At 37.4% G+C, this 23791-nt stretch overlaps 1 protein-coding gene across 30 annotated transcripts in view; it reads left to right on the top strand.

Annotated features, from left to right (window-relative positions):
* EPB41L2 (erythrocyte membrane protein band 4.1 like 2) overlaps positions 1-23791 on the top strand; it is a 223003-nt gene that overhangs the window by 173422 nt on the left and 25790 nt on the right. For 4 of the 30 annotated variants that reach the window (XM_008952986.4, XM_008952990.4, XM_008952987.6 and 1 more), the window contains exons 12-18: positions 4799-4971; positions 9860-9922; positions 11814-11960; positions 17515-17682; positions 19661-19714; positions 19916-20479; positions 22456-22578. In XM_008952986.4, the coding sequence (XP_008951234.4) occupies positions 4799-4971; positions 9860-9922; positions 11814-11960; positions 17515-17682; positions 19661-19714; positions 19916-20479; positions 22456-22578 (1292 nt within the window). Of the gene's footprint in view, positions 1-4798; positions 4972-9859; positions 9923-11813; positions 11961-13294; positions 13397-17514; positions 17683-19660; positions 19715-19915; positions 20480-22455; positions 22579-23791 lie in introns of all 30 variants that reach the window. The other 26 variants (XM_024929026.4, XM_008952989.4, XM_063605454.1 and 23 more) reach the window with 13 other exon arrangements.

Here is a 23791-nt window from a genome sequence, read left to right as displayed (position 1 = left end):
CATTCCATATCTCAAAATCTGAAATGCTCCAAAATCAGAAAGTCTTTGAGCACTGACATATGCTCTAAGGAAATGCTTATCGGAGCATTTCAGATTTCATATGTTCAGATTTGGGGTGTTCAGCTGCTAAGTATATATATTGCATATTTCAGAATACAAAAAATATTAGAAATCTGCAACACTTCTGGTCCCTAACATTTCCGATAAGGGATACTCAACCTGTATTGTCAGTGCACACAAATATTCGTTAAGAGTTCTCATTTATGAGATGTTGGACACATATGTTTTACTGATTTCTCTTGATCGTGATGTGTTTTATGTGGTTCAATTTCCTGAACCTTTTAATTAATGGCAAAATGTAATTCTAAGGATCTTTTCGTATGGTAGCATATGAACCTTAATCCAGACAAACATAAAACATTCCCTGCATCAGCAAATTTTCATGAGTGAAACAACTTACCAAACTTTCCATCTTATGAGAAAGCTTTAGTAGCTTCAAAGGATTCATTTTAAATACAGCATTTTAACAAAAAGTAAATATAATGTGTTTGTTTGTTCTTTAGCCCAAGGGAAAATATGTATAAATGTGAATTTTTTTCTATTAGAATTCTAATTAGCTACATTTTGTAGTTTTATATAAACTACACATGAAATAAGTTTTGTATAAACTACACATGGAAAAAAATATATATAAATTACCTGGTCCAAAATGGGTTAATAATAGGTTTTCTATAAAAGAGCTAAGGTTAAATTTATATTAGAATGCCTTGTGAAGGAATATTCTTTCTTTGTAATAGAAAATGATTAGTATGGATGATTTTCTACCCAAAGAAATAGTTTTCCAACATTTTTGGTTGATTGAACTAAAATATATATATAATAATAATACTAAATTTGAAAATTATATTTTACTACTAGTTATTAGCAGAAACATTTTTTCTTGTCTATTGTATTTTTCTGAAATATATGCTCGAACAACTTATATTTTAAATAATTGGAGTAAAACAGATCAGATAATGCTAACAGATGAAAAAGCTTTCTTAATAGTGAAGGATTCATATGGATTGCCTTCATCTGCTTTTCCTAGAAGAAAAACTTGGAAAACAAATGCAGGTGGACACATAGAGATATTTGCCAGGATTTGTTGGTTGGGATTTTGGTATATAGTTATTAAATCCTGAAATGTGCAAGGGGGTGGTGAACTGTGCTTTAAACAAATTTCCAGAATTGTGGAAATGATTTAAATTCAGTTGATTGTTAATGTACTATCACTGCTAAAGTATCTTTTAGGTCTTCAACAACTGAGCACTTTTCCAAGTAAATCTGAAAAATGTGCCAACCCATGTAAATATTTCCCAAGCCTTGCCCCTTGCCACAGAGAATTTATACAAGTGCCGAATAAATGCAGTCACTGTTGTTTAGTTCCCTGCGAGAAATGATTGCTCTTTCTGGAACACTGTCTGTTTTCAGCATTTGTTTGAAACTGTGAGGCTGTATAACTCCTATATTGCAAAGTTTAGCATTTAAAAAGAGCAGTAAAACAGCATTTTCTTTGAGGTATACAAACTGTGCTCAAGGAAATCCACCATCTTGTATGGGCAGTTAGTGCAGAGGGTTACAGGAGGTCTGTATCTGAAAACAATGATTTTTACAAGTGAAAACAATGATTTTTACAAGTAAAAACAACAAACATGGCACAGTAATCCATTATTTTTCTCTTTGTGTTTTGGAGGCCGTAATTCATCAGATGGGTAAGTCATCAAAAGGATTATTGTGTTATTGTGAAAAATAGGAGGCTTTTAATGCCGATACATGACCAGACAGCCAGTGAACTCTTTGATTAGGGCTTATATTCTCCGTTTTTTCCCCCAGAGCAAAGCTAGGCTGTAACCTGGCACTGAGCTTTTATTTTCTTTACCACTCCTTATCAACATACCATTTGTTGTTGTAGTCTTCATGTATTGTATTTTCTTTTTCCTGTTTACTTTTTAAGTAAGGCTAGAATAATTTAGGTATATTAGCCTCACTTTAAAGTTTGGCAAATTAAAATAAATCCTCTTATGATTACATAGCAAGTGAAAAGCGGGATTCAATCTAAAGATCAAATATCAAAATGAAAATCAATCTAGAACAGCTGTTTTAGGACAGGGAGTCCTCTCCGAGATTAGAAAATCAAACCCCAAAGAAGACAAATCAGTCATTTAAGAGAACCAACAACCAAGATGCATTTGGGGGTTGAGGAACCAAGTGATTTCCTGAAGGTGGAAAGTATAATGAACAGGGACATTACTTAAATAGGATCATCAGGGAAGGAAGGCCTATTTGAGGAAGAACCAGGTCAGTTGAGACTTGAAGGATGAGAAGGAGGCAGCCAAGGAAAGGACAAGAGATATTTAATAATAAAGCATTCCAGGTAGCAGAGGTGGCAACGATGAAGCTATAAGGTGAGGGAGAGCTGGATACATTCCTGGAACAGAAAGAAGGCAAGTGTAGTCAGAGCTTAGGAAGTGGCGGGAGAGGTAAGCCTGGGTCAGATCATGCAGGGCCTTGGAGGCCATGGTGAAGAATGTGGTTTTTATTTATTCCATATGCTCTAGGAAACCATTGAAGGGTTTATGTGGGTTTATGTGCCCGCAAGAGCACAGTGTTATCTTTTTAAAAAAAAATCATTTGATGCAAGAGAACAATTAGATTGAGCAAGGAAGCAGGCAGGCCGGTTAGGAATGGTCCAGGTGAAAGCGATGGTGGTCTTCCCTTTAGTGGGAGTAGGCCAATTAGCCATTTGGTATCTTGGGCTCTGCCAGGGCCTACAAGCTTCTCAGATGTTTAAGACCTGAATAAATGTATCGGCTTCAAAATACAAGAAACTGCATGCTGAAATTAATAAGTGTTTAAAAGTATGCAAAGTCAGCATTTTGTCAACTTTAATAACTTTTAATTTGATATTCAAATTTTAATATCATTACATTTGAAGCCATTTCTAGGTCAGATTTTTTTCATTTTGCAAAATTTCTGAGTATGTATAATAGGTGTGTAGAAATCATAATTGTAAGCAAAAGAATTAATCATAGCCATATACTTTCCAAGGGAAACTTATTTAGATCTTGTTAGAAGTTTCTTTATTAAAAAAACTGCTGGAGGCTAGGCACGGTGGCTCAAACCTCTAACCACAGCACTTTAGGAGGCCAAGGAGGGCAGATCACAAGGTCAGGAGTTTGAGACCAGCCTGACCAACATGGTGAAACCCCATCTCTACTAAAAATACAAAGAATTAGCCAGGCGTGGTGGCGTGTGCCTGTAATCCCGCTACTCAGGAGGCTGAGGCAGGAGAATCGCTTGAACCTAGGAAATGGAGGTTGCAGTGAGTCGAGATTGCACCACTGCACTCCAGCCTGGGTGACAGAGCGAGACTGTGTCTCAAAAACAAACAACAACAACAACAACAAAAACCGCTGGAAAATAACTATACTTAATGTAAAATGCAAATTTATTCTAATGTTGACTATGATTTGATATGGGCATTCAAAGTGTGAGTATTTAAGGGCTGGGAAAATCTCCACAAGGTGAGGTAGTAGAATTAGAAATGGAAAGCACTGGCCACATTTAGAAATATATACAAGGACCTTGTTGGACTTGCTGGTGTTGAGGGGTGAAGAGTCTTGGAAGATGTTCACGTTCCCAGTTCAAGCAAATGGGAGCAAATATGAGAAGAGCATTTTGTGAAAAGGGCAAGACTGGGAAAGAATTAAGTTTTGGACAGGGCAGGTGAAGGCTGTGGATTGAGAGGTAGCTTGGGATACATGTATTCAAAGTGCTTGAGGCCTCTCAAGTTCAGTATGGTATTTCACACACAATCCTGCCCTCCAAGAGCTTGCAGTCTAAAGGTGTTTGTGTTGACCAGGCTTCCCTTAGGACATGGAACCAGAGTAAACTTCATGGTGTCCGTAGAGTACTTTTTATGTAAAGTGAAATGACCTTTTGGTAGTTCTGTTGTTTGGGGAGGAGCTACAGATGGACAGAGGTCCTGCCACCTACTACTCACTTTGCCTTGCTGATGTTTGAGGTAGTCTTGGTTTAATCTGCACTATGACAGAATTTTCAATACAATATACATTTCTGCCTATCTGTAGGAGAGAAGAAGAGAGCACATGAGGGCCAGGTTTTCTGGGATGAGGGAGGTGTCTATGTATAGATTTACCATAGTTCGTGTTAAGGCATTGAGGAAGGGGATTAAAAAATAAAAAATATTAAACATAAATATAGAAGTTAAAATCCCTAAAATTTACCTTTACTGTCTTTTATTTACTATTTTTTCTTTTGAATGGTATTCAAATTAAAGGTTCCTTTATGGAGCAATTCTTAAAACTTATTGGAGCAAATCATCTTAATAATTGCATAATCATTTGTTGCAATAGATAGATTCAGAAATAAATCGTAGGAGACCAAAGAGTTAAAATACTGCTTACCTTGTAATTCTGTTTGCCTTAACTCTGGTGTTTCAGCTGGTCTTAGAGCTCCTCCTACTGGCCAGTTCCATGATCTGAGTTTATCCTTCCAATACCTGTGGTTTGAGACCCTGGTGTAGCTCAGTGCATTAAAATTCAGAATACTTTCAGAATTTGGTAAACGTTTAAAAATTAGTTTATTTTATATGGTGGGTATTTTCAGAGCTCAAGCAATGTCTCTGTTCCTGTTCACTATTTATGTGCTGCCTGTTTATCTCCTTAAGGGGGAAATTTTCCATAAAGTTTACGATTCATATGTCCTAAAATAATCCAAAATTGTCACTCTTTACTAGCTCCGATTGATGTCATGGACCAAAGTCTTATGAAGGATTTTCCTGGCGCTGCTGGGGAGATTTCAGCCTATGGACCTGGACTTGTCAGCATTGCCGTGGTACAAGATGGGGACGGCAGGAGGGAAGTGAGAAGCCCAACTAAAGCCCCACATTTGCAGCTCATTGAAGGAAAGGTATGGTAAATTAGCACAGTATGTGGTTTTAAACATTTACTTAACCTAGAGGGTATCTGTTGTATTTTCTGTTTCAGAAATCAAGTATTTAAAATGAGTTGTTCTATGTTCTCTGCTGGTCATTTATGTTTTCAAATATGCATAGTGGTCTCTAACCTTTGATTGTTGTTCAAAGCAGAATATTTCAATGTAAATTATTTTAATGCAAGTAAGTAATTTACTGGCCTTTTTGACTGTCCTCATAATCACCTTATCTAATTGAATCCTCAAAGTAGAAAAGCTATGATGATTTGAAATTTATTTTTGGTTTGGTCCAAGTAAAATTTAAAATGTAGCTTCTTGATTATTTTAATTATTGACTTGAATTTTTTTACATCACCAAAGATAATCTTTATGAACAAATGTATTCATTAATGATCTATAATTAATGAAATTCTCAAGAAAAGGTAATTGTTTTGTGAATAGAGAGTGAGAACATGGTGTGTTGCTTTTGGCTTTATCTTGTGCGTACACCATGGTGAAATGGAGAAGTAACCCATATTGTGTTCTCAAATGTGTCACTGTTATCTTTTGTTACCTTGGGCAGTAACATCACTTGAATATTGATTTGAGAAGCCTTTGAATTCTTCAGATCTCTTTTCTGTGTCTGCACAAAGCGACTTTTTTTTGCATGCAACATTGGAAGTAAGCACAGATAAAAACAAATGAATCCATCATATTGATTCATAGTGTTTTCTATTTTATTTTTTTTATTTTTTCGAGATGAAGTTTCGCTCTTGTTGCCCAGGCTGGAGTGCAATGGCTCGATCTCAGCTCACTGCAACCTCTGCCTCCCAGGTTCAAGTGATTCTCCTGCCTCAGCCTCCCAAGTAGCTGGGATTACAGGCGCCTGCCACCACGTGCCCGGCTAATTTTGTATTTTTAGAGAGACGGGGTTTCACCGTGTTGGTCAGGCTCATCTTGAACTCCTGACCTCAAGTGATCCACCTGCCTCAGCCTCCCAAAGTGCTGGGATTACAGGTATGGGCCACTGAGCCCGGCCGTATAGTGTTTTCTAAATTTTAACTTTGAAAATTTTTAAAAGACATAAATGTATAAAGACATGCTAGATGAAGTAGCTGCCAGTGCCTCAGGAATTCCTACACTGATAGCCTCTGAGGCCCAGCATGGAGAAGGTCTCAGGGACCACCACATGGGCCCAGTCTTGTGCCACAAGGCCAAGTGCTACCTGTATAGCAAGTGACATCAAATCATCGACATTCCATCGTTAAAGAATTTGTGACTGTCATATGGAAAAATTATTTGGTGGGGAATTCAGATAAAAATAACAGAAATTGTGTCCAACAAGGTTTCTTTCAATTGCTGACAAGTTGTCAGGATAGTTCTTTAAAAATTTTGCTAACAAGGCACCCAGGAGAGTGACTGCTTACATCTGAAACAGAAGAGCTCAGCATTTCAGAATATCTCTGTTCCATTTTGCCTAGTTAACTTGACATATCTAGTTATTTTCCTTAAAAAATGAAAAAGTTCTTTTAAATTTCAAAGGAAATCCTCCTTGTCTGCAGCGAACAACTGGGTACACTGGCATTTTTGCTAATGCTTTGAATGTCTGTCAGCAACCAGGTTTAAAAGTAAATAATGCTGTTTGAGTTTCATGGGATCTATTTGCAACTAGTTTGAAAATAATTAAATGAGTCATATGTATAAATTTTATGTGACACAAGTAGTCTAGTCTTTTCTCTTTAAAAATGGGTCATTTAATTCATTTCTAACTACACTGTGTTAATATGGTCCCTCCTTTAAAGTAAACGTTTTCACTAACTACTCATTTTTTCTTTTGTCCTCTTTCTCTCTTGCATCTGTTTTTCCTTTGATTGTATCTGTTGTGTAATTTCATATTCAATCATGGGTTTGCACTTGAGAATAGACTGTTTCCATGTGCCCACCTTCACCTCTCATCCACCGTACTTCATCTTTTTCCCCAAACCTATTGCCTGTCCCTGAAATGGACTTGCTTTCAGACATTTCAGAGGAAGACCCCTTTGGGGAGGCTGACCAGATCACACTAGACAGCTTAGAGCACCTTTCCACAGGTGAAATATTGGAGCAGGGGGATTCTGAAGTTGCTATGCCTGATTTGGTCTTGGATTCTGCCATAGCCCCTTCTCAGCCTGACTGTCCTTCTCCCATCCATGGGAAGACTCTTAAAGCAGCCGACGACAGTGATTCTGAGTTTGGTTACTTCTCCTTCAGTTTCTCCAAATGTTTTCCCTCCGGCTTCCCCTCCCTTCTTGATGAAGATGGATATCTTGCTTTCCCCAGCCTCCCCAAGGTCTGGGTCTCCTTCCTCCCCGCTGGTGTGCAGCACTATGTCCCAATCACCTCCCCTTCATTCATTCCTTCCCTTATCCTCATCTTTGGGCTACTTCTGTCTGCTTCTCAGTCAGTTCCTTTTTCTCTTGCCTTTTCCCTTCCTCTGGCTCTATCCCTCTGCTATCTGGAGGCTAAAGCCGCCTCCTTTAATGTTTCTTATGACTGTGACTTGAATGACAAGCTAGAGGAAGAGGAAGTAGTTGCTGGCATGCCTACGTAAGCTCAGTTTGTGGAGTCAACACAATACACTTTATCTTAAACCCTTCCTAATATAGAGTGTAAATGTGTGCATACATTTCACCACTGATTACCCTCAACATAGTAGTACCTGCACATTTTCACACACACAATATTTTAGTGCATGAGAAATAAGTGTAGACACTTCTCCTTCATTGATACCATTGACCAGTTCCACACATTCTAAGTTAGGAGCGAAATTGTAGGATTATTTTACAAATATCTAGATCAAAGTAGATTTGTAACAGAAGGTGTGGGGGAGGAGGGAAGGAGGAGGGAACCTGTATTGCCCGTAACAATCCATGCAGGGTCTCTCCATTTTGCAAACAGATATTCATGCTGTTCCTTTAGGATGAAATCTTTTTGTTTTGATATAGAATTTAGGATGCAGTGGACATAACTGTTCTTGATGTATATTAGTAGAATTCCTTAGTACTGTTATTTCTCTTATTGGAAACCCAAGTGTGTTCTAACATCTATGAGGATGTATCTGTAACCTTTACTCCTGACATTTGTAAGTCTAATCTCAAAAGCTCCTTATCTCCCTATTATTGTAGTATTTGGAGACCAGATGAATTTTAGCTAGTTTTTTTTTCTAACCTTAAATTATGTAATTATATATAAGAGTCACTGTAGGGTATTTTATAAGGAAGGTACTATTCTGTTGTCTTTAACAAATGTATGTGAAAAGTGAAACATGGCTTTTTGAAAATTTAGACTATATAACACTAAGATTGGGCCTCATAGTGCTCCTTTATTTAAAATTAGGTGTTTGGTTTGAGGATTTTTACCCCTATATAAGGCAAATTTTTTTCAAGTATCCTACCTCTGTGCTACTAAGTCAGCATTAACATGTACGATATATTTTTGATTATTTTGTTAAATGTGGCCTGGTGATTTAGTGCCTCATATTCTGTGGATCCTACCAATACATAGAGTAAATCACAAAATTTAGAGCAAACATAAAGAAAAATGTAAAGATAATTGCAGTGAGTATGCATTGTAGGACAATTGTTAAAAGTTTACCTGATGAATATCAAAGATCAACATTTTAGGGAATTAAGTGTTGACCAAGGAGTTGGAAGATGTTTCTTAACAGATTATTGAATGTCTGTGTCTCATTTTTCACATCTGATAAAGACTCTGAGCTCCTTGCTTACCTCTGAAAAATACTATGAATGGTTAAAAAGGTAAGCCGTTTGAACTCTCAGATTTGACACTATCATCCTAATTAAGAAGGAAAAGGATATATATTAGGAATTAACCTGTAAAGGTTAAATGATTTGCCTTTGATAAGGGAGTCAATATTTTTATTCTCACCATTTTTTCCCTTGAGTCAAAATTCAGTCAGTATTTGTTAGTTTTAAACTTCTACATTCATTCTTTTGAATCATCAGATATTAAGAAATGTCCAACTATGAAAAACTGTTCTTATTTAAAGAATTTTATGTAAGTGGTTATATTTCAAAGATTATTTTTAAATACCCACCATTTTAATATGAAACTAGTTAAATAAACCAATCCCCCTCCCCCAGCCAGAAAAGAAATCCATATTTAACAAACTGAATCATAGGTTGAACATTTGTTCCCCAATATAAAGGTAAAAACAAATTTTACATCATTATACTTTACCCCATCACTAGTTGCTTTAGACATTTCAAATTAGAACAGATTGAATTATGCCATTTTTGCACTCTCATATTCTTGTTCCTGAGTACAAAATATTCAAAAGCAGAGCATAATCTAGGGACTGAGAAAGAGTGAAGCTTCCATCCTCCATTCCACCTTTGCAAAGGATCATTTCCATCATTCGTACAACACTGTAGGTGAAGAAAGACCAAAGAGGCTTAATATTCTGCATCTTCTGAGGGCCTCACAATAAAGGTTGGTAACACTGGTTCACCATTTAAGTTCAAATACAGCTTCTTTGCACTGATGGTAGAGTTTCCACTAATACTCCCCTTCTTTCTGGCCATTTGCTGTGTGACTTTTCAGGCGAAGATGGAAGAAGAGGAAACACAGCTGGAAGAGGTGGCTGAGTTTTCCCTAAAGTTAAACATCTCATGACTGCTGCCTGCCATTAGTATTGTGGGGGGAGGGTCCACTCTCAGGGTTTATTTGTGAGTTGTGTTTGTTGTGGCTTTAAGTTCATAAGATTTGGATTCCTCTTTTATTTTAATGTCTTAGACTGTCGAACTCTGGGTCATTTTGGTGCTTGCTGATTGATACACTTATGTTTATTTGCCTTTTCCCCCCTGTGTGTGATTTAATTTCACAGAAAAATTCCTTGAGAGTAGAAGGGGATAATATTTATGTCAGACATAGCAATTTAATGTTGGAGGTTTGTATAATCTAAGAAAACAACTCTGTCCTAATGGCTGCCCAGCTGCTGTGGACGGGAGGTCACGCCTAGGCTGGCTGGCAATGTTCTTCAAGCACGGTGCATGCAGTGCATGGGGGAATTCAGCTCGGGAGTGCATGTTACCAGCCTGATGGTGTTCCTTTCAAGTGGCTTAGGCAGGACTGTATCTACTAGAAGTTCTCAAAGTGACAAGTGGGAAAAAAAAGTTTAGTCAAATGAATCAAGTTTTTATCCAGTACTCTTGAAGTTGTTCTACAAGTAAACCTATTCTCTCCTAAAGGGTTAACTCTAGGGCATCAACCTGAGGTAACACAATCTCATCCTTAATATGTATTAACTAGAACAGAGATTTGTTTATTGATCTGGCATTAAATCATTTGACTCTTGATCTTGATCTGTGCCCACTTTTTTTGTTTTATTGGTTAAAATCCATGATTGGGAATGTGGTCCACTTTCAGTATTCTGTTTGAGAATATGCTAATTAAAGAAATTATTTTAATTAGAAAGAACAAGCAAAAGTGAGAGAGAGGGAAAGGAGAAAAAGAAAGCCCAATCACCCAATTATGAATGTAAAGTATAAAATATGTTCCCCGTGTCACGTGAGAACATTTTTTTTTCCCTTCTTATTTTACAGTAGTATGTGGCAATGTATTCAATGGAGAACTGCAGCTCTCAGTAATCTGACTAATCTGTTTGGTTGCTTTTGGCAGCTTGGTAACTGACGGAAATGTATTTTTGCTTAACTTACTAAAATGCTGTACAGTGTAATAAGTAACATTGCTTTGAACCAATGCAAGAAATGTGCCTGATCTCAAGCCACAGTCATTTTTCCATGCCATGCAAAGATTTTTAGATTTTCATGAGTTTTTGCAAATGGCTATAGAAGCTCATAGATGAGCTACTATGCTTGTGCATGAATATGGAATATCTAATTTTATTGGTTGCATGACCTGTTCCTTAAAGTGGGATGAAAGCTATAATCCGGTGGCCCTATACTTTTTGAAATATAAATAAATATTTAAAATTTGGTTAAAACAAATACTATTTATGAGAGCCAGTCAAAAAAAATTCCACAAATACCATTTATCAGGGCCTGCTCCCATGAAAATGGACCTGGTAGTTTTTCTTGTATATTTGTCTGTATAAGGACGATCTGGTAGTTGCGGAGGCTAGACCCCACTTTTGTGCTTGGCAAGTACATGAGACCAGTCTGTGGTTTATTTATTCTATAAAGAGGCTAAACAGAAGCAGCCTCTGGAAACAGTAATTTTTATTCCTTAAGAATTAAAAGCCACCACTGGAATTTCCTGAAAACAAACAAACAAACAAAAAACCTTGGCTTTTCCAGCTGGGGGATGATCCTGGTCTGGCTTTTTCTTCCAGCCAGTGTGCTTCTGAATCTCTACCTTCCTCTATTTTGTACTTGATTTCCTATATTCACAGAATGCAATTTTAGGAGTAGTCCTAATCAGAAAGGTAAATTTGCTGGAACAAAGTCATAGTCTGAGTTTCAAATCCAGGTACTGGAAGGAAGTGTTATTAGCCATTTTGATGATCAGTTCCATGTCATCTTTCTGATAATATAAATAATTATTCCTTTAAAAATCCTAAATAGAGAAGAAATCAGAACCCTTTAAAATGTAAATCATTGAAGAAGTACGCATTGACTTTATTTTCAAATTTTGGTGAATTCATGAACTTACTCATAGATAATAATATGGCTTTAGAGACTTGGCATTTTTCTTGCTTTACTATGGTTTTTTTTTAAATCATAAGTTTGCTTTGTCTTATTTTTTGGTTTTATTTTTGTCCTACTGGGTTTTTTCCTTTTGGATTTTTTTCCCCCCTTTGTTACGTTACATATTGCTAGGAACTGGATAAGGCCCAGGAGGACATACTGAAACATCAGGCTAGCATTAGTGAACTCAAGCGCAATTTTATGGAATCCACACCTGAGCCGCGCCCTAATGAGTGGGAAAAACGACGTATCACACCTCTGTCCCTACAGACACAAGGGGTATGTCATTAGCTGTTTGTTGGCTCTGTCTCACTTCAGTTGCTCAATAAAACTTAAATTGTTAATCTCTATGTTGAGTCTAGGGAAGTTACAAAATGTTCCCATTTAATTATTTTTATGTAATTACTAACAATTTTTTAAATACTAAATATTAACAATGTAATAGTTATTGGCCTAGTTCTTAGGTAAATTGCATGAGTTTCAAAATACTTTTGAAATAGTTTTAGGATAATTTCACTATTTTACTCAGGTAAATTGGTAGTAATAATGAATTGTTATATAGGACAATTTAGAAACTAACATACTGTATTTAATAAGCTTTTTAGTTACTGATATCTGAAATAGGGACATTTACTTAGTATAAATAATTAATAAATAAAGAAATATAGACTATCTTTAGAGTGGTTTAAAGTTATTACTGTGAGGAAAATGAGTTTAACTTAGCTTTAAAGACTGATGAGCCCTGTTGAAAGCTTGAAAAATATTATATATAATACGACTTAGTATTGAAACTTCCTGGTAATGAAATGTTAGAATTGTGTTTTAAAAACGTTTTTTCAATCATAACATTTCTCCTCACTTACTCTATTTCTTTTCATGGTTTACTTCTCCCCACCACTGATATGAGTACATACTGCCTTCAGGATATATTCTCAATACATTTCTCCATTCATTGTCATCCGCATCTGTGCCTCTAGGATTCTTCCAAATCCCTCCTGTTATTGACCAAGAACTTCCATGGGCTCATTTATCATACTTGAGTGGACAGTGATCATACTATATTTAATCTGTAGTTTAAAAAATGGTATAAAGATGTTACCCTACAATTTCATCTTTTTCCTTTCAGCATCTAGTCTGGCTTGAATGTTGCCAAATTGTAGACATTGATTTAGATATTCTAGTGCTATTTTTATTCACCTTTCCTTAAAAAGAAAAGCTGTTAGTTGCTTTAAATTTCTAAGTTTGTGCCATTGAAAAAGAAAGCTCTTTAAGAACAGATGAGCAAAAAGAATTGCTGAACTGAAACACAGAACTTTTGAAAATATTAAGACATGCTTGGTGTAGAGTCTTATGAAGTTGAATACAACTTCAGTTCTTAGTTTCAGATTTTTCTGAAGATGATAAAAAATGTCAATTTCAGCAGTCTATTCCAGAATGTTGTGTTTTCTGGAGAAAGGGTCTGATGCCATGCCAAGGTTTTCACCTTCCATTATGTGCCACTTCTCCTGGCGTGTGTCATTGACCCACACTGGGTCAGTGTTTTGTGTTTGTGTTGCTATAGGTGTAATGTATGTGTCTTATTTGTTGATTATGTCTATTGTTTAAAACAATAGAGAAAAGGAGACCATCTTTTCAAGGATATTTTATCCGTGAAGGAGAAGTATCTGATGCCGACAACACGGACAGTTGAAGAAAAAGCTCAGGAGACGGACAAGGTGTTCACCTTGCACCCTTGGATCTACTCTTGCTTTTTCCCCCTTTCCTTTTGTTTCTATCCACAGCCATAAGATTTCTTTTTTCCTGCGTGTCATACTAAAATATTTTTGAAATGATTTTTGAGCATTTAAAAAGTTAAATCCCCTGTGTATAGAAGCATAGGATTGTTGGATGAGAAATACCATATTGCAGAAGCACTTGAAAAGTCAAAATTTGAAATACAGAAACATCAACCAATTTAGGTGATAACTGATTCCTAATTTGATGTATGTGGCTGACAGTTGGGAAACTGATTTCATGTGAAAGTGCACTGTTTTGTACAATACTTATGCACGTCGTGTTGTTAAAATAACCATTTATGTGCCTTAGATGATGAGTTTACTAATTACATATGGAAACCTTTTGAGTTTTCACTTGTAAGATTTTTAATGGGAACAAAGATTTTGATGCACCATGGCAGCCCCTCAACTCTCTCTCTGTTCCTGCATGTGTGACATTTCTGACACTGGTGAGGAAGTTCACTTTCCATTGCCTTTACATCCTCATTCTTCTCTTTCTACTGATTTTACTTAGCCAGGTGTTCAGTCTGTTATTTGCTGGGACTGGAGAGCTTGGAGTCTAGTGGAGGAGACATGGAAATAGTTAATTAGAAAAGTTTCTTTTTTTTCTTTCTTTTCTTTTTTTTTTGAGATGCACTCTTGCACATTCGCCCGGGCTGGACTGCAATGGCATGATCTCGGCTCATTGCAACCTCCATCTCCTGGGTTCAAGCAACTTTCCTGTTTAGCTGGGATTACAGGTGCCTGCTACCAAGTCTGGCTAATTTTTTTGTGTTTTTAGTTGAGACGGGGTTTCACTATGTTGACCAGACTGGTCTTGACTCCTGACCACGTGATTTGCCCTTCTTGGTCTCCCAAAGTGCTAGGATTACAGGCGTGAGCCACCGCACCCGGCTGGTGATTAGAAAATTTTCTAATTGGTACTTGGAAAGTTTCAGACACTAGGAAGTAAATGTTAAGAAGGTGAAATACAATGTTGTGTTAGGAGGGGATTAGGAAGACGGTTTTGTCATTGTGGTCAGGAGGAGATGACATTTGAGTTGAAACCTTAATGATAACCAGGTGGACATGTGAAAATGTATCCACATGTAAGGACGAGCCACAACACAGGAACTGAAAGACCAAATGACAAGGGCTTGGTGAGCAAGGGGGAGCACGAAGGAAGGAAAATTCAAAGAGGTTAGACCCTAGGTCATGTCACGATCTTAAAGGCCATGCTAACAGTTTGGAATTGTACAGTAAGAATGATGGGAAAGCATTGGAGAGTTTGAAGGTGAGTAGTGGCAGAATCCCACCTGTTTCTGACAGAAGTCCCCCTGGCACTGGATGAGGAATAGATTATAGGGGCTGTGAATGAGAGCAGAGATTATTAATAAGGAAACAGTGATTCCCTTCCACAAAGTAGATTCTGTTAATTGGTAGAGAGTATTCATCAGAACACATAGCAGGGTTGGGAAAGGAGGCAAAATAAGTAGAAATAAGGAGTTTATGGTCTAGTTGAGATGAAATATTTTCAGAACATTGCAAATGAGAAAGATAATGTCATGAAGCTAAACCAAGTGACATATTTATATACTTTAAAGGTTAGCCTGAAACCAAAGCCAATTAGACTCCATGTGTATAATGAGGACTTTAATATCACATGCTTTGAAATATTATGTATTTTTCATAACCTGTCCTTCAGAAGCAATCACATGGTATCATTCGATCAAATTTAAAGTGATGTCCTTGGATTTTTGCAGTAGGAAACTTTGACATTTTAGTGGAGATGTTTAAAATTATTATCATTTTTCTGGATCTCATGTTTTAGGAATGTACAGTGTAAAATATCTTGTCATAGAAGTCACATTAAAGTGATGTTAATGTGAAATTTAAATCTGGAAAAGCCCCCAAATGGTTTATCTGTACTTGAAGTTACTTGTTTTTCTGTTCTTTTCCTCTCCAATACATGCAGGAAAATACATACTTTTTTGACATTCATATAGATTGTTCTTATTACAATCATCCATTCATCCGTTTGCCCAACAAACATTTATTGACCACCTACATTGTATCTTTTTTGTTTTTCTTTAAATAACATACTACTATTAGTTGAAAGTATGTGAGCATTTGTCTACGGGAGTGTTTTGACTTTACCAGAGTACCTTTTCAATTTCTGTCTTTGTTGTATCTTCATTTTACTGTTAATTCTGCAGGGGTTCTCGTTTATCTTTGAATTGTAATTCTTATTGAAAGTAAAATAAAAAAATTATGCATAAGTATATAATTTGACCACTTTTCCAAATTTCTATAATATGGGCTTTTATAGCTTTTTAAAAAAGCAGGAATAGTTTCTTTTTTTTAAAAAAAATACATTGAATTTTCAAAGTGGCTGTAGTTTGAACAATTTCGAGAGTAGAGCAGAAAATTGGAAACCAAGTCATTTAATCTTTAATGGGTAAATAACTCTATTGTAATCCTCTTAACGTGTTGTATGAATTATGATGACTTAAATTTGCATAGACTATTCTCTCCTGAGTCTAAGAGATTATGTACATTGAGTTGTAAGGTACTTTTGAAGGTATGTCATTGGATAACGAAATGTGTGGCACTTCTTTAAATTCCCCAGTGATCTCTCACTGGGAAGGGCATCCCACCCACCCCCACTTCCCCAAGGGATGATGTAATCGTAGAGATGGTAATGAAGTTAAGTCAGTCCAAAAGCTTTTTCTTCTGAATATTGCAAGTGCCTACTCCCCTCACCCTCCTCACCTCACTTTCTGCGCTCCTCACCCTTCTTAGCTCACAGTATGAAGGGGCCCCTTAGGAGCGTCATTGATTTTTCTTTAAGATTTCTGAATAGTGACTGGGTGCGGTGGCTCACGCCTGTATTCCCAGCACTTTGGGAGGCCGAGGAGGGTAGATCACCTGAAGTCAGGAGTTCGAGACCAGCCTGGCCAACATGGCAAAACCCCGTCTCTACTAAAAATACAAAAATTAGCTGGGCGTGGTGCTGCACGCCTATAATCCCAGCTACTGGGGAGGCTGAGGCAGGAAAATCACTTAAACCTGGGAGGTAGAGGTTGCAGTGAGCCGAGATCGCGGCACACTGCACTCCAGCCTGAGTGACAGAGCGAGACTCCGTCTCAAAAAAAAAAAAAAATCTGAATAGTGGGGTTTATTAGGAATTATTCTCACACTTCTGACATGAGGGGGTGCTTCATGATGACTCTTGAATATTGACATTTCAAGTTTCTAAGGACAGTTCTGCTGTCCCTCAGGCAGGTTAGGAGCCATTGTTTAAGAGCCAGACACAGCGAAGTTAAATTTGCTTTAATGGTTTAATTTAGGGAGAAATAATTTTCACGTTGCTCATTGAGCTTTCAACTCTGAGTTTGTCTTCCTATTTTGAATTGTTTTTCTTTTTGCAAAAAAAGGGGACAGGGTAATTTATTCTGTGGCATATTTAGCACGCCTGAGGGAATGAATGTGGGCTGCTGTCAGAATGTTTGTTGTACAGAGAGTTAAGGTGGTATTGAGGAGGGAGATTGTAGGAGTTGGAGTGGTGAGGGAAGGCCTTACAGAAAATGCAGACTATGAAGTGGGCCTCAGGGAGGTTAGAAAACTGGAAAGGCCCAGAGTGTGCAGATAAGGGCAAAGAAGGGCCTTGGAGGCAGGAGAGGGAGGACTGCCCAAGCTGTAACACAGGAATAAGCATTTCAAGTGTAGGGGCCACTGAAGAGGCCATTCTGTGCAGAGAAAGGCCAAGGAACTACCTCAAGAATATATGAAATGGCGTTTGGGTGGGTCGATTGTGCTCAGTCGGTGATCAGCCAAGCAGTTTTCACTGGTTTCTGGAGGTCGCAACTATCAAAGATTCTCAAGCAGGGTGGAAAAGCTGGCGCTCACAAACCTCTTCGTAAGCCTGCTCCAGAATCTTTCAGAATTCTCATCTTTTCTTTCATTTTATGCTGTTCTGTTGTTCTTTCTTGTGTAACCTTTCCTTTCTTCCAATAGGTCACTGCTGTCTGTTCTGACTTATTGCTAATTCTTTGCTCTTCCTTTTCTGACCTCTCTAGAGCCTAGAAGAGGAGATAACATCAATTTTGTTTAGTGAAAAGGGCTTTTCTGATAGCATGAAAGCCACCTTCACTTCAGCCACCACTTGGACAGCAGAGGGCGCTGTTGTGAGCGCTAATGCACCTTCTGAAAAGCTTTCTTCCTCGCCCTTCTCACACTTGCTTGAGGTGCATTTTACTTTGTTTCCCCTGTTACTAAAAGCCACATATGAGAGAGATTTTCATTTTTTTAAATATTCATGCACCATTCCCTCCAGTGCTTTCATTGGTGAAATTAATTCTTCCTGGGAGAAACATTCAAGAAACAATGACTGAATTGGAACATGAAGAAAAGATATAGATTGGATGTTTCTCCTGCTTCTTTGGTCAAAGAAAAAAAAATCTGCCTAAATTCAGAGAATAATTTAAATCATTAAGTTCCAGAGTCTGGGCTGTTAAGCAGAGGGAAACCCTCAACCAGATATGCTTTGCAGAGTTGACATTTTCAAAACCCCAAATTTCAGGCATCCTCTGATGGCATGTTATTTTTAAAGTTCTGTTTATATGGAAAAAATCTGAAGTGCCTCCCATGCTCCATGGAATAATTGCTTTTGAATGACCCTAAGGAATTCCCTGAACTTGGGCAGAACCTATCCAGCCAATTGAGGTTAAGATATAACAATAATAGTAATTCACTGATCTATAATAATAATGAAATGTGTGTTTCAGAAATGTTCTGGTCACTGGATATGTTTATTATATGTAGTCATGGTTAAATTTTACCTGTTTATCAAAATAGATTGAGAGTTTTTTCAGTTTAAACCCTCTGAGTTTTCAATAAAACTGGAAAGATAGCTGTCTTCTGTTAGTAATGTGATTTACATGGTATTAATTTGGGTCAATGAAACCATGCCCTTACCATGTGTTTAAGAATAATAGGGCAGGTCCAAGAGAGTTTGTGAGTAGACATTGACAGTGCTGCAGAGACGTGTGTGTGTGATGTTAGGATCTTCAGCTCATGGTTGTCCATGTGTCTGGGAGAGATGAACTCAGCCCTGCTGTCTGTTAGAGGCTCCAGTCCAGTTAGTACCTTGGCAGCTTCACAACAATATCCAGAGGGCTCAGTGGTGTGGTGCCCTTCTCCATCCAGAATGGAGTCACTTTCGTGAATAAATAGGGCTCTTGGCTCTAGCTGAATTATTTTTAAGTTAGATCATAGGCAGTAGTACCATCTAGAAGTCAAAAAGTTGGCCATGCTTGAGTTATATCATTGTAAAGCAGACTTTTTGTGTGAGAAAAATGTGAAGCTTTAAAAACCCCTCTGTACAAAAAGGTTTCCACCCTAGTTAATAATATCATAACATAGTAATTTGTTCCTAATGTATTAAGTCAACAGATATTTATTGAACATTTAGGTGGTATATTACTCAACTGGAGTAAATTACTTTACTCCCAAGAAGTAGATGTCTGAAGGGGATAGGAGTGAACATGTCAAATAATAAACTTGACTCAGTTTAGATTTCAAAGATGCTAGTAGAGGAGCTAAATTGTAAGAGAAAACACTTGGAGTCACCATTGACACCCACCCTATTGTATAATATAGCCTTTGCCAACCTACGATACGAATTGGAATGTTAATAACCATTTCTGGAATGAACATTTTCATGTTAATAGCCTTCTGAGGCTAACTATAATTTTGCCAATTAAAACTTTTTTTTTTTTTTTTTAAAGAAAACCAGCAAAAAATAAAAGTGCCATCTCCTTGGTGCTGTGTTCATTTAAGAATCAGCGTTCCAGGCTAGACTTTATAGTCTGATTAAAACCAAAACTGTTACTAGGTTTTAAAAGTTAAATTTTTTTCTTTAAAATGATGAGTCAGCTTTGGTATAATTCAATTTTTGTAAACTGTTTTAACTACATAGGTAGAGCTTATAGGTATATCTATAATAAAAGCATTTTACTTCTTTGGGAGGATGCTGGCTGTTTTTGTGTCTTTTTGTAAGCTTTTTGGCATTTGTCTTGATTGTCCTCTATGTGACCTTGAGCAGAGGTTTCTGTAGATGTTGATTCTTGCTGTTTTGTCTTTGCAGTGTCAGATGTTTGTTTCAGTGGTTGTTGAGGTAAAACTGTATTGATTTTGTGTCCTCGGTTGCTTTTTGTTCTGCAGACACGTGCTCCTGAGTCAGAAGGGCCTTGCACTGGAGCCAGGGATGCTGTTAAGGTTCTCCCCTTTTTCCATGTTAACACCATTGCCTCACGTTTCTCATTGCCCTCACGTTTGCCCCACTTCCCTTTCAGTCAGCCATCATAATCATCTTTGTTTTTCTCCATGACATGAATCTGCCATCGGTTAATTTGGGTTTCCGTTGTTTTTATTTATTCATATATTTTTGTTTTCCCTCATCCATCTTTTTTTGTACAGAGTTCACATGAGACTCTGAATATAGTGGAGGAGAAGAAGCGGGCAGAGGTTGGGAAAGACGAAAGAGTAATCACAGAAGAAATGAATGGTAAAGAGATATCACCTGGGAGTGGTCCTGGGGAGATTCGTAAGGTGGAGCCTGTGACACAAAAAGACTCCACCTCCCTGTCTTCTGAGAGCAGCAGCAGCAGCAGTGAGAGTGAGGAGGAAGACGTGGGAGAGTACCGTCCCCACCACCGAGTGACCGAGGGCACCATCAGGGAGGAACAGGAGTATGAAGAAGAGGTGGAGGAAGAACCCCGCCCGGCAGCCAAGGTAGTAGAGAGGGAGGAAGCAGTGCCCGAAGCCAGCCCAGTCACACAAGCAGGTGCCAGTGTAATCACAGTAGAAACAGTGATCCAGGAAAATGTAGGTGCCCAAAAGATACCCGGAGAGAAGAGTGTACACGAAGGCGCTCTTAAGCAAGACATGGGAGAAGAAGCAGAGGAAGAGCCACAGAAAGTTAACGGAGAGGTGTCCCATGTTGACATTGATGTTTTGCCACAAATTATTTGTTGTTCAGAGGTAAATGGGAGTCCCAGGTGGGAGCCAAACTCTAGAGCTGCTTCTCAGATGGGGAACTCCTGCCTTTCTTCTCCTGTCCTCCCAGTTCTTCAGCTTTTTTCAACAAGAATCTGATTTTTCTCTCTCATGGGAGGAAGGGGGAAGCACTGCTTTGTGGATTTTCTGCCCGCCCAGTTCATGGGTTCCAGCTTCTCTGCGGCCACTGGACACCTGTAGGGTAAACTTTCCTACAAGCACCACATCAATTTTTCCTTCCCTTTTCACATTTAAATTTTTCTTTGCATGTTTTGGGTGTTTTCAACTGTTTTGTCTTCAGTTGCACTGCTTCCTCACACTAAATGCCTTTTTTTCCCCTTTTGGTTTAATTAGAAAAATGTATATGTAATGTTGAAAAAAAAATGGTCACTGCTGAGTGTGTGTGCCCCTGATGTCATGATTGGGTTTGACTTCTTGGCTCATTCTTCAACTTCAGAGTTTTAGAAATGACAGCAGTCTCTGATTACCGTGGTTCTCTGAATGCAGTATCCAGCAGTGATGAGAATGTTATTTCTTGAATGCCACTGTGATTTCTGTTTTGGGATTGCAGGGGTTGTATGGTTTTGTTAAGAGCCTTTCTTTTCTTCCAGGCAGCCAGAGGCTAGGCTATTTGATAGGAGGATATCCTCGCTTCTCATTCTATCCTGATGTCAATTCTGGAGTATTTGCCAGATGATTATATGTTTTGTGGATTATCTATACATTGGACATGAATCTTTTTCTTTTCAAAGAAGAGAACTTTTTGGTCACTAAGTGCAGTGTCTCTCATTTGGGAGTTAGGCTGAGGGAGGGTTTATTTCCTTGGGAATATTTCTTGATTTTAATATTAAATGCCCACAATACAGAGATTTATTTTGTTCTCTTCGATGGGATGGAAAATGTTGAAGTGACTTTGTCTTAAAATAATTAAGTGGATTTTAACCATGTTACTTTTAAACTTCTGTTTCACTTTAGAGAAGATTTTTCAAGAGTCTTTGAACACTTTGAACTATTCTGTATTTAACATATCGTTACTCCTCTTTAAATAATTATGCCTGTTGAGAATGTTCTCTCAAAGAAAGTACTGCAGTATTTTGGTAGTAGTATAGTCTGGTGTTGCATTAATATTAAACATGCATACTCGGCAGACTACAATGTTAATAAGCCGTCGAATATTTCCTTTAATGTTTTAAATTGTTCAAAGCATTGGTGTAACATTGATGGAGTAATTTTAGATAGAGCATTTTAACTTAGGTAATACAGAAGAAACACTGCAAATTTTAGACAGGTATAACTGAAAACAGTAATACTTGAAGACATCCTTTCTGAAAATGGTGTGTCTGTTAACAATAAGGCAGAAAAGGTATTGTGGGCAGAAGAACAAATCTTAGCCTACCTAGCTGGCGTGCCAGTTAAAGGCAGTGAGCCTTCACACAAACTATGTGGTCCTTTAAATTATAATAAAAATAGAGACAGGTCACTTCACATAGTTCATTCTATTTTCTTTTCAATTTATTATTACTTGCCCAAAGCTAAGGAGGGAGGAGGAGAGAGAGAGAGAGAGTGAGTGTGTGTGTGTGTGTGTGTGTGTGTGTGTGTGTGTGTCACTATACACTAGGCTTGACATAAAAGTAGTTTGGGACCATCTTAATTTAAAGAGTAACATAATTTAGGAAGCCATCATGTCAACTTATTTTTCATATATGTGTATGTACACATACACACATTCATATATATGTACGTGTCTATGTGCACATGTATGTATGTGTATATATGATATATTTGAAGGAAAATTTTTCTTTTGTTTCTTTTGTTTGTTTTAGGTTGTTTGCTTTTACTCTTTTCTTTTGTGCATGAGTGTGTGTTTGGATATGTTTCTTACTATTATTTGTGAAGGTTCCATTAAACACTTTTACTTTATTACCTCTAGAATTTATTTTTCCCTTCCTTTTCCACCTCAGCCACCAGTGGTAAAAACAGAGATGGTAACAATTTCTGATGCCTCACAAAGGACAGAAATCTCCACCAAGGAAGTCCCCATTGTCCAAACTGAGACCAAAACCATCACATATGAGTCTCCACAGGTACAAAAGCTCTAGACTTGGACTGTTCGAGCTCTTTTTTCCCTTAGTGTATCTATGTTTTCATTCTTTCTTCTCTTAGTTTACATGTTTCTGGCTTTGATGTAGCTTTTTGTATCTGCACTTTGTAAGTGTACTTCAACAACATAATTTGCTATGTTCTCTTAGATTGAGACAGAGAGCTGCAATTAAATTGGTAACCCAGTAATTGTAGGGGAACTGTACATATGATTATTTAGGACAGACAGTATCAATCTTGTTCATATGATTGAAAGCCATTTCTGAGTTGACATATCTAAGAATGTTTGTGTACACTTAGGAAACAAATTGTCTTGCAAAGTTTATCTGATATAATTCATCGATTAATAATAATCCGATCTAATTGTGGATGTGATTTAGGCTTCTTTCCCTCTCTAACTCCGTGAAGATTGACCCAGTCAACTCATTCTTGCTTGTAATAACACACATACACACACACACACAAACACACACAGGCACACACACCTGTGCTTCTCCTTCGTGTGGAATTATTTTCTAAAGACCTATGTAGTCATTCATATGTGAATGGTGATACCATGTGTCTAAATAATTATCAGATTTTGTGTGTTTGATTTTAGGTTTTCACACATTGGTTCTGTAAAGATTTGGAATAAGCATTAAGATGTTTAACCTTAAGAATAACAAAAAAAGATAAAGCATTCATGATTTCAAAATAGAATATAAAATAAATATTTTCTCCACTGAGAAGATGAACCTTCTGTGGTAGAATTGTATCATGGTGGAGGATGTCAGGTTATTGACCTCTCAGCATATTTTTTAAAAGGTTTAATGCATGCATGTGTGAAACACATCTGAAAATTATTTTGGATATGGCATCCTTGTGTGTGCCTTGATCCCACATAAGCACAAATAGGTTTCTTATGAACAGCTTGGCGGGGGAGCATTAGTCATGTGTCTGTGCTGTGGTAAGTTGCCAGAATGAAGAAATACAGGTGCATGACCCAAGTTTGAAAGAGATTTCCTCTTACAGTCAGAAAGGCTCTGGACCGTCCAGTTATTTCCTCGTGTCAGTGTCAGGAAACAGAGGGCAAATATGTTTCGTGATCTTAACATAAACTATTAGGCTATTAATTTGCTTCATTGATTCCCCTTGGAAACTCTAGAATCTTCTGCATCTTTCAATATCAAAGCAAACAAGTTAAAATCTATTTTAACA

This window comes from Pan paniscus, chromosome 5, assembly GCF_029289425.2.
Source record: "Pan paniscus chromosome 5, NHGRI_mPanPan1-v2.0_pri, whole genome shotgun sequence".
Classification (NCBI taxonomy): Eukaryota; Metazoa; Chordata; class Mammalia; order Primates; family Hominidae; genus Pan; species Pan paniscus.
This window is presented reverse-complemented; position numbering and strand designations above follow the sequence as displayed.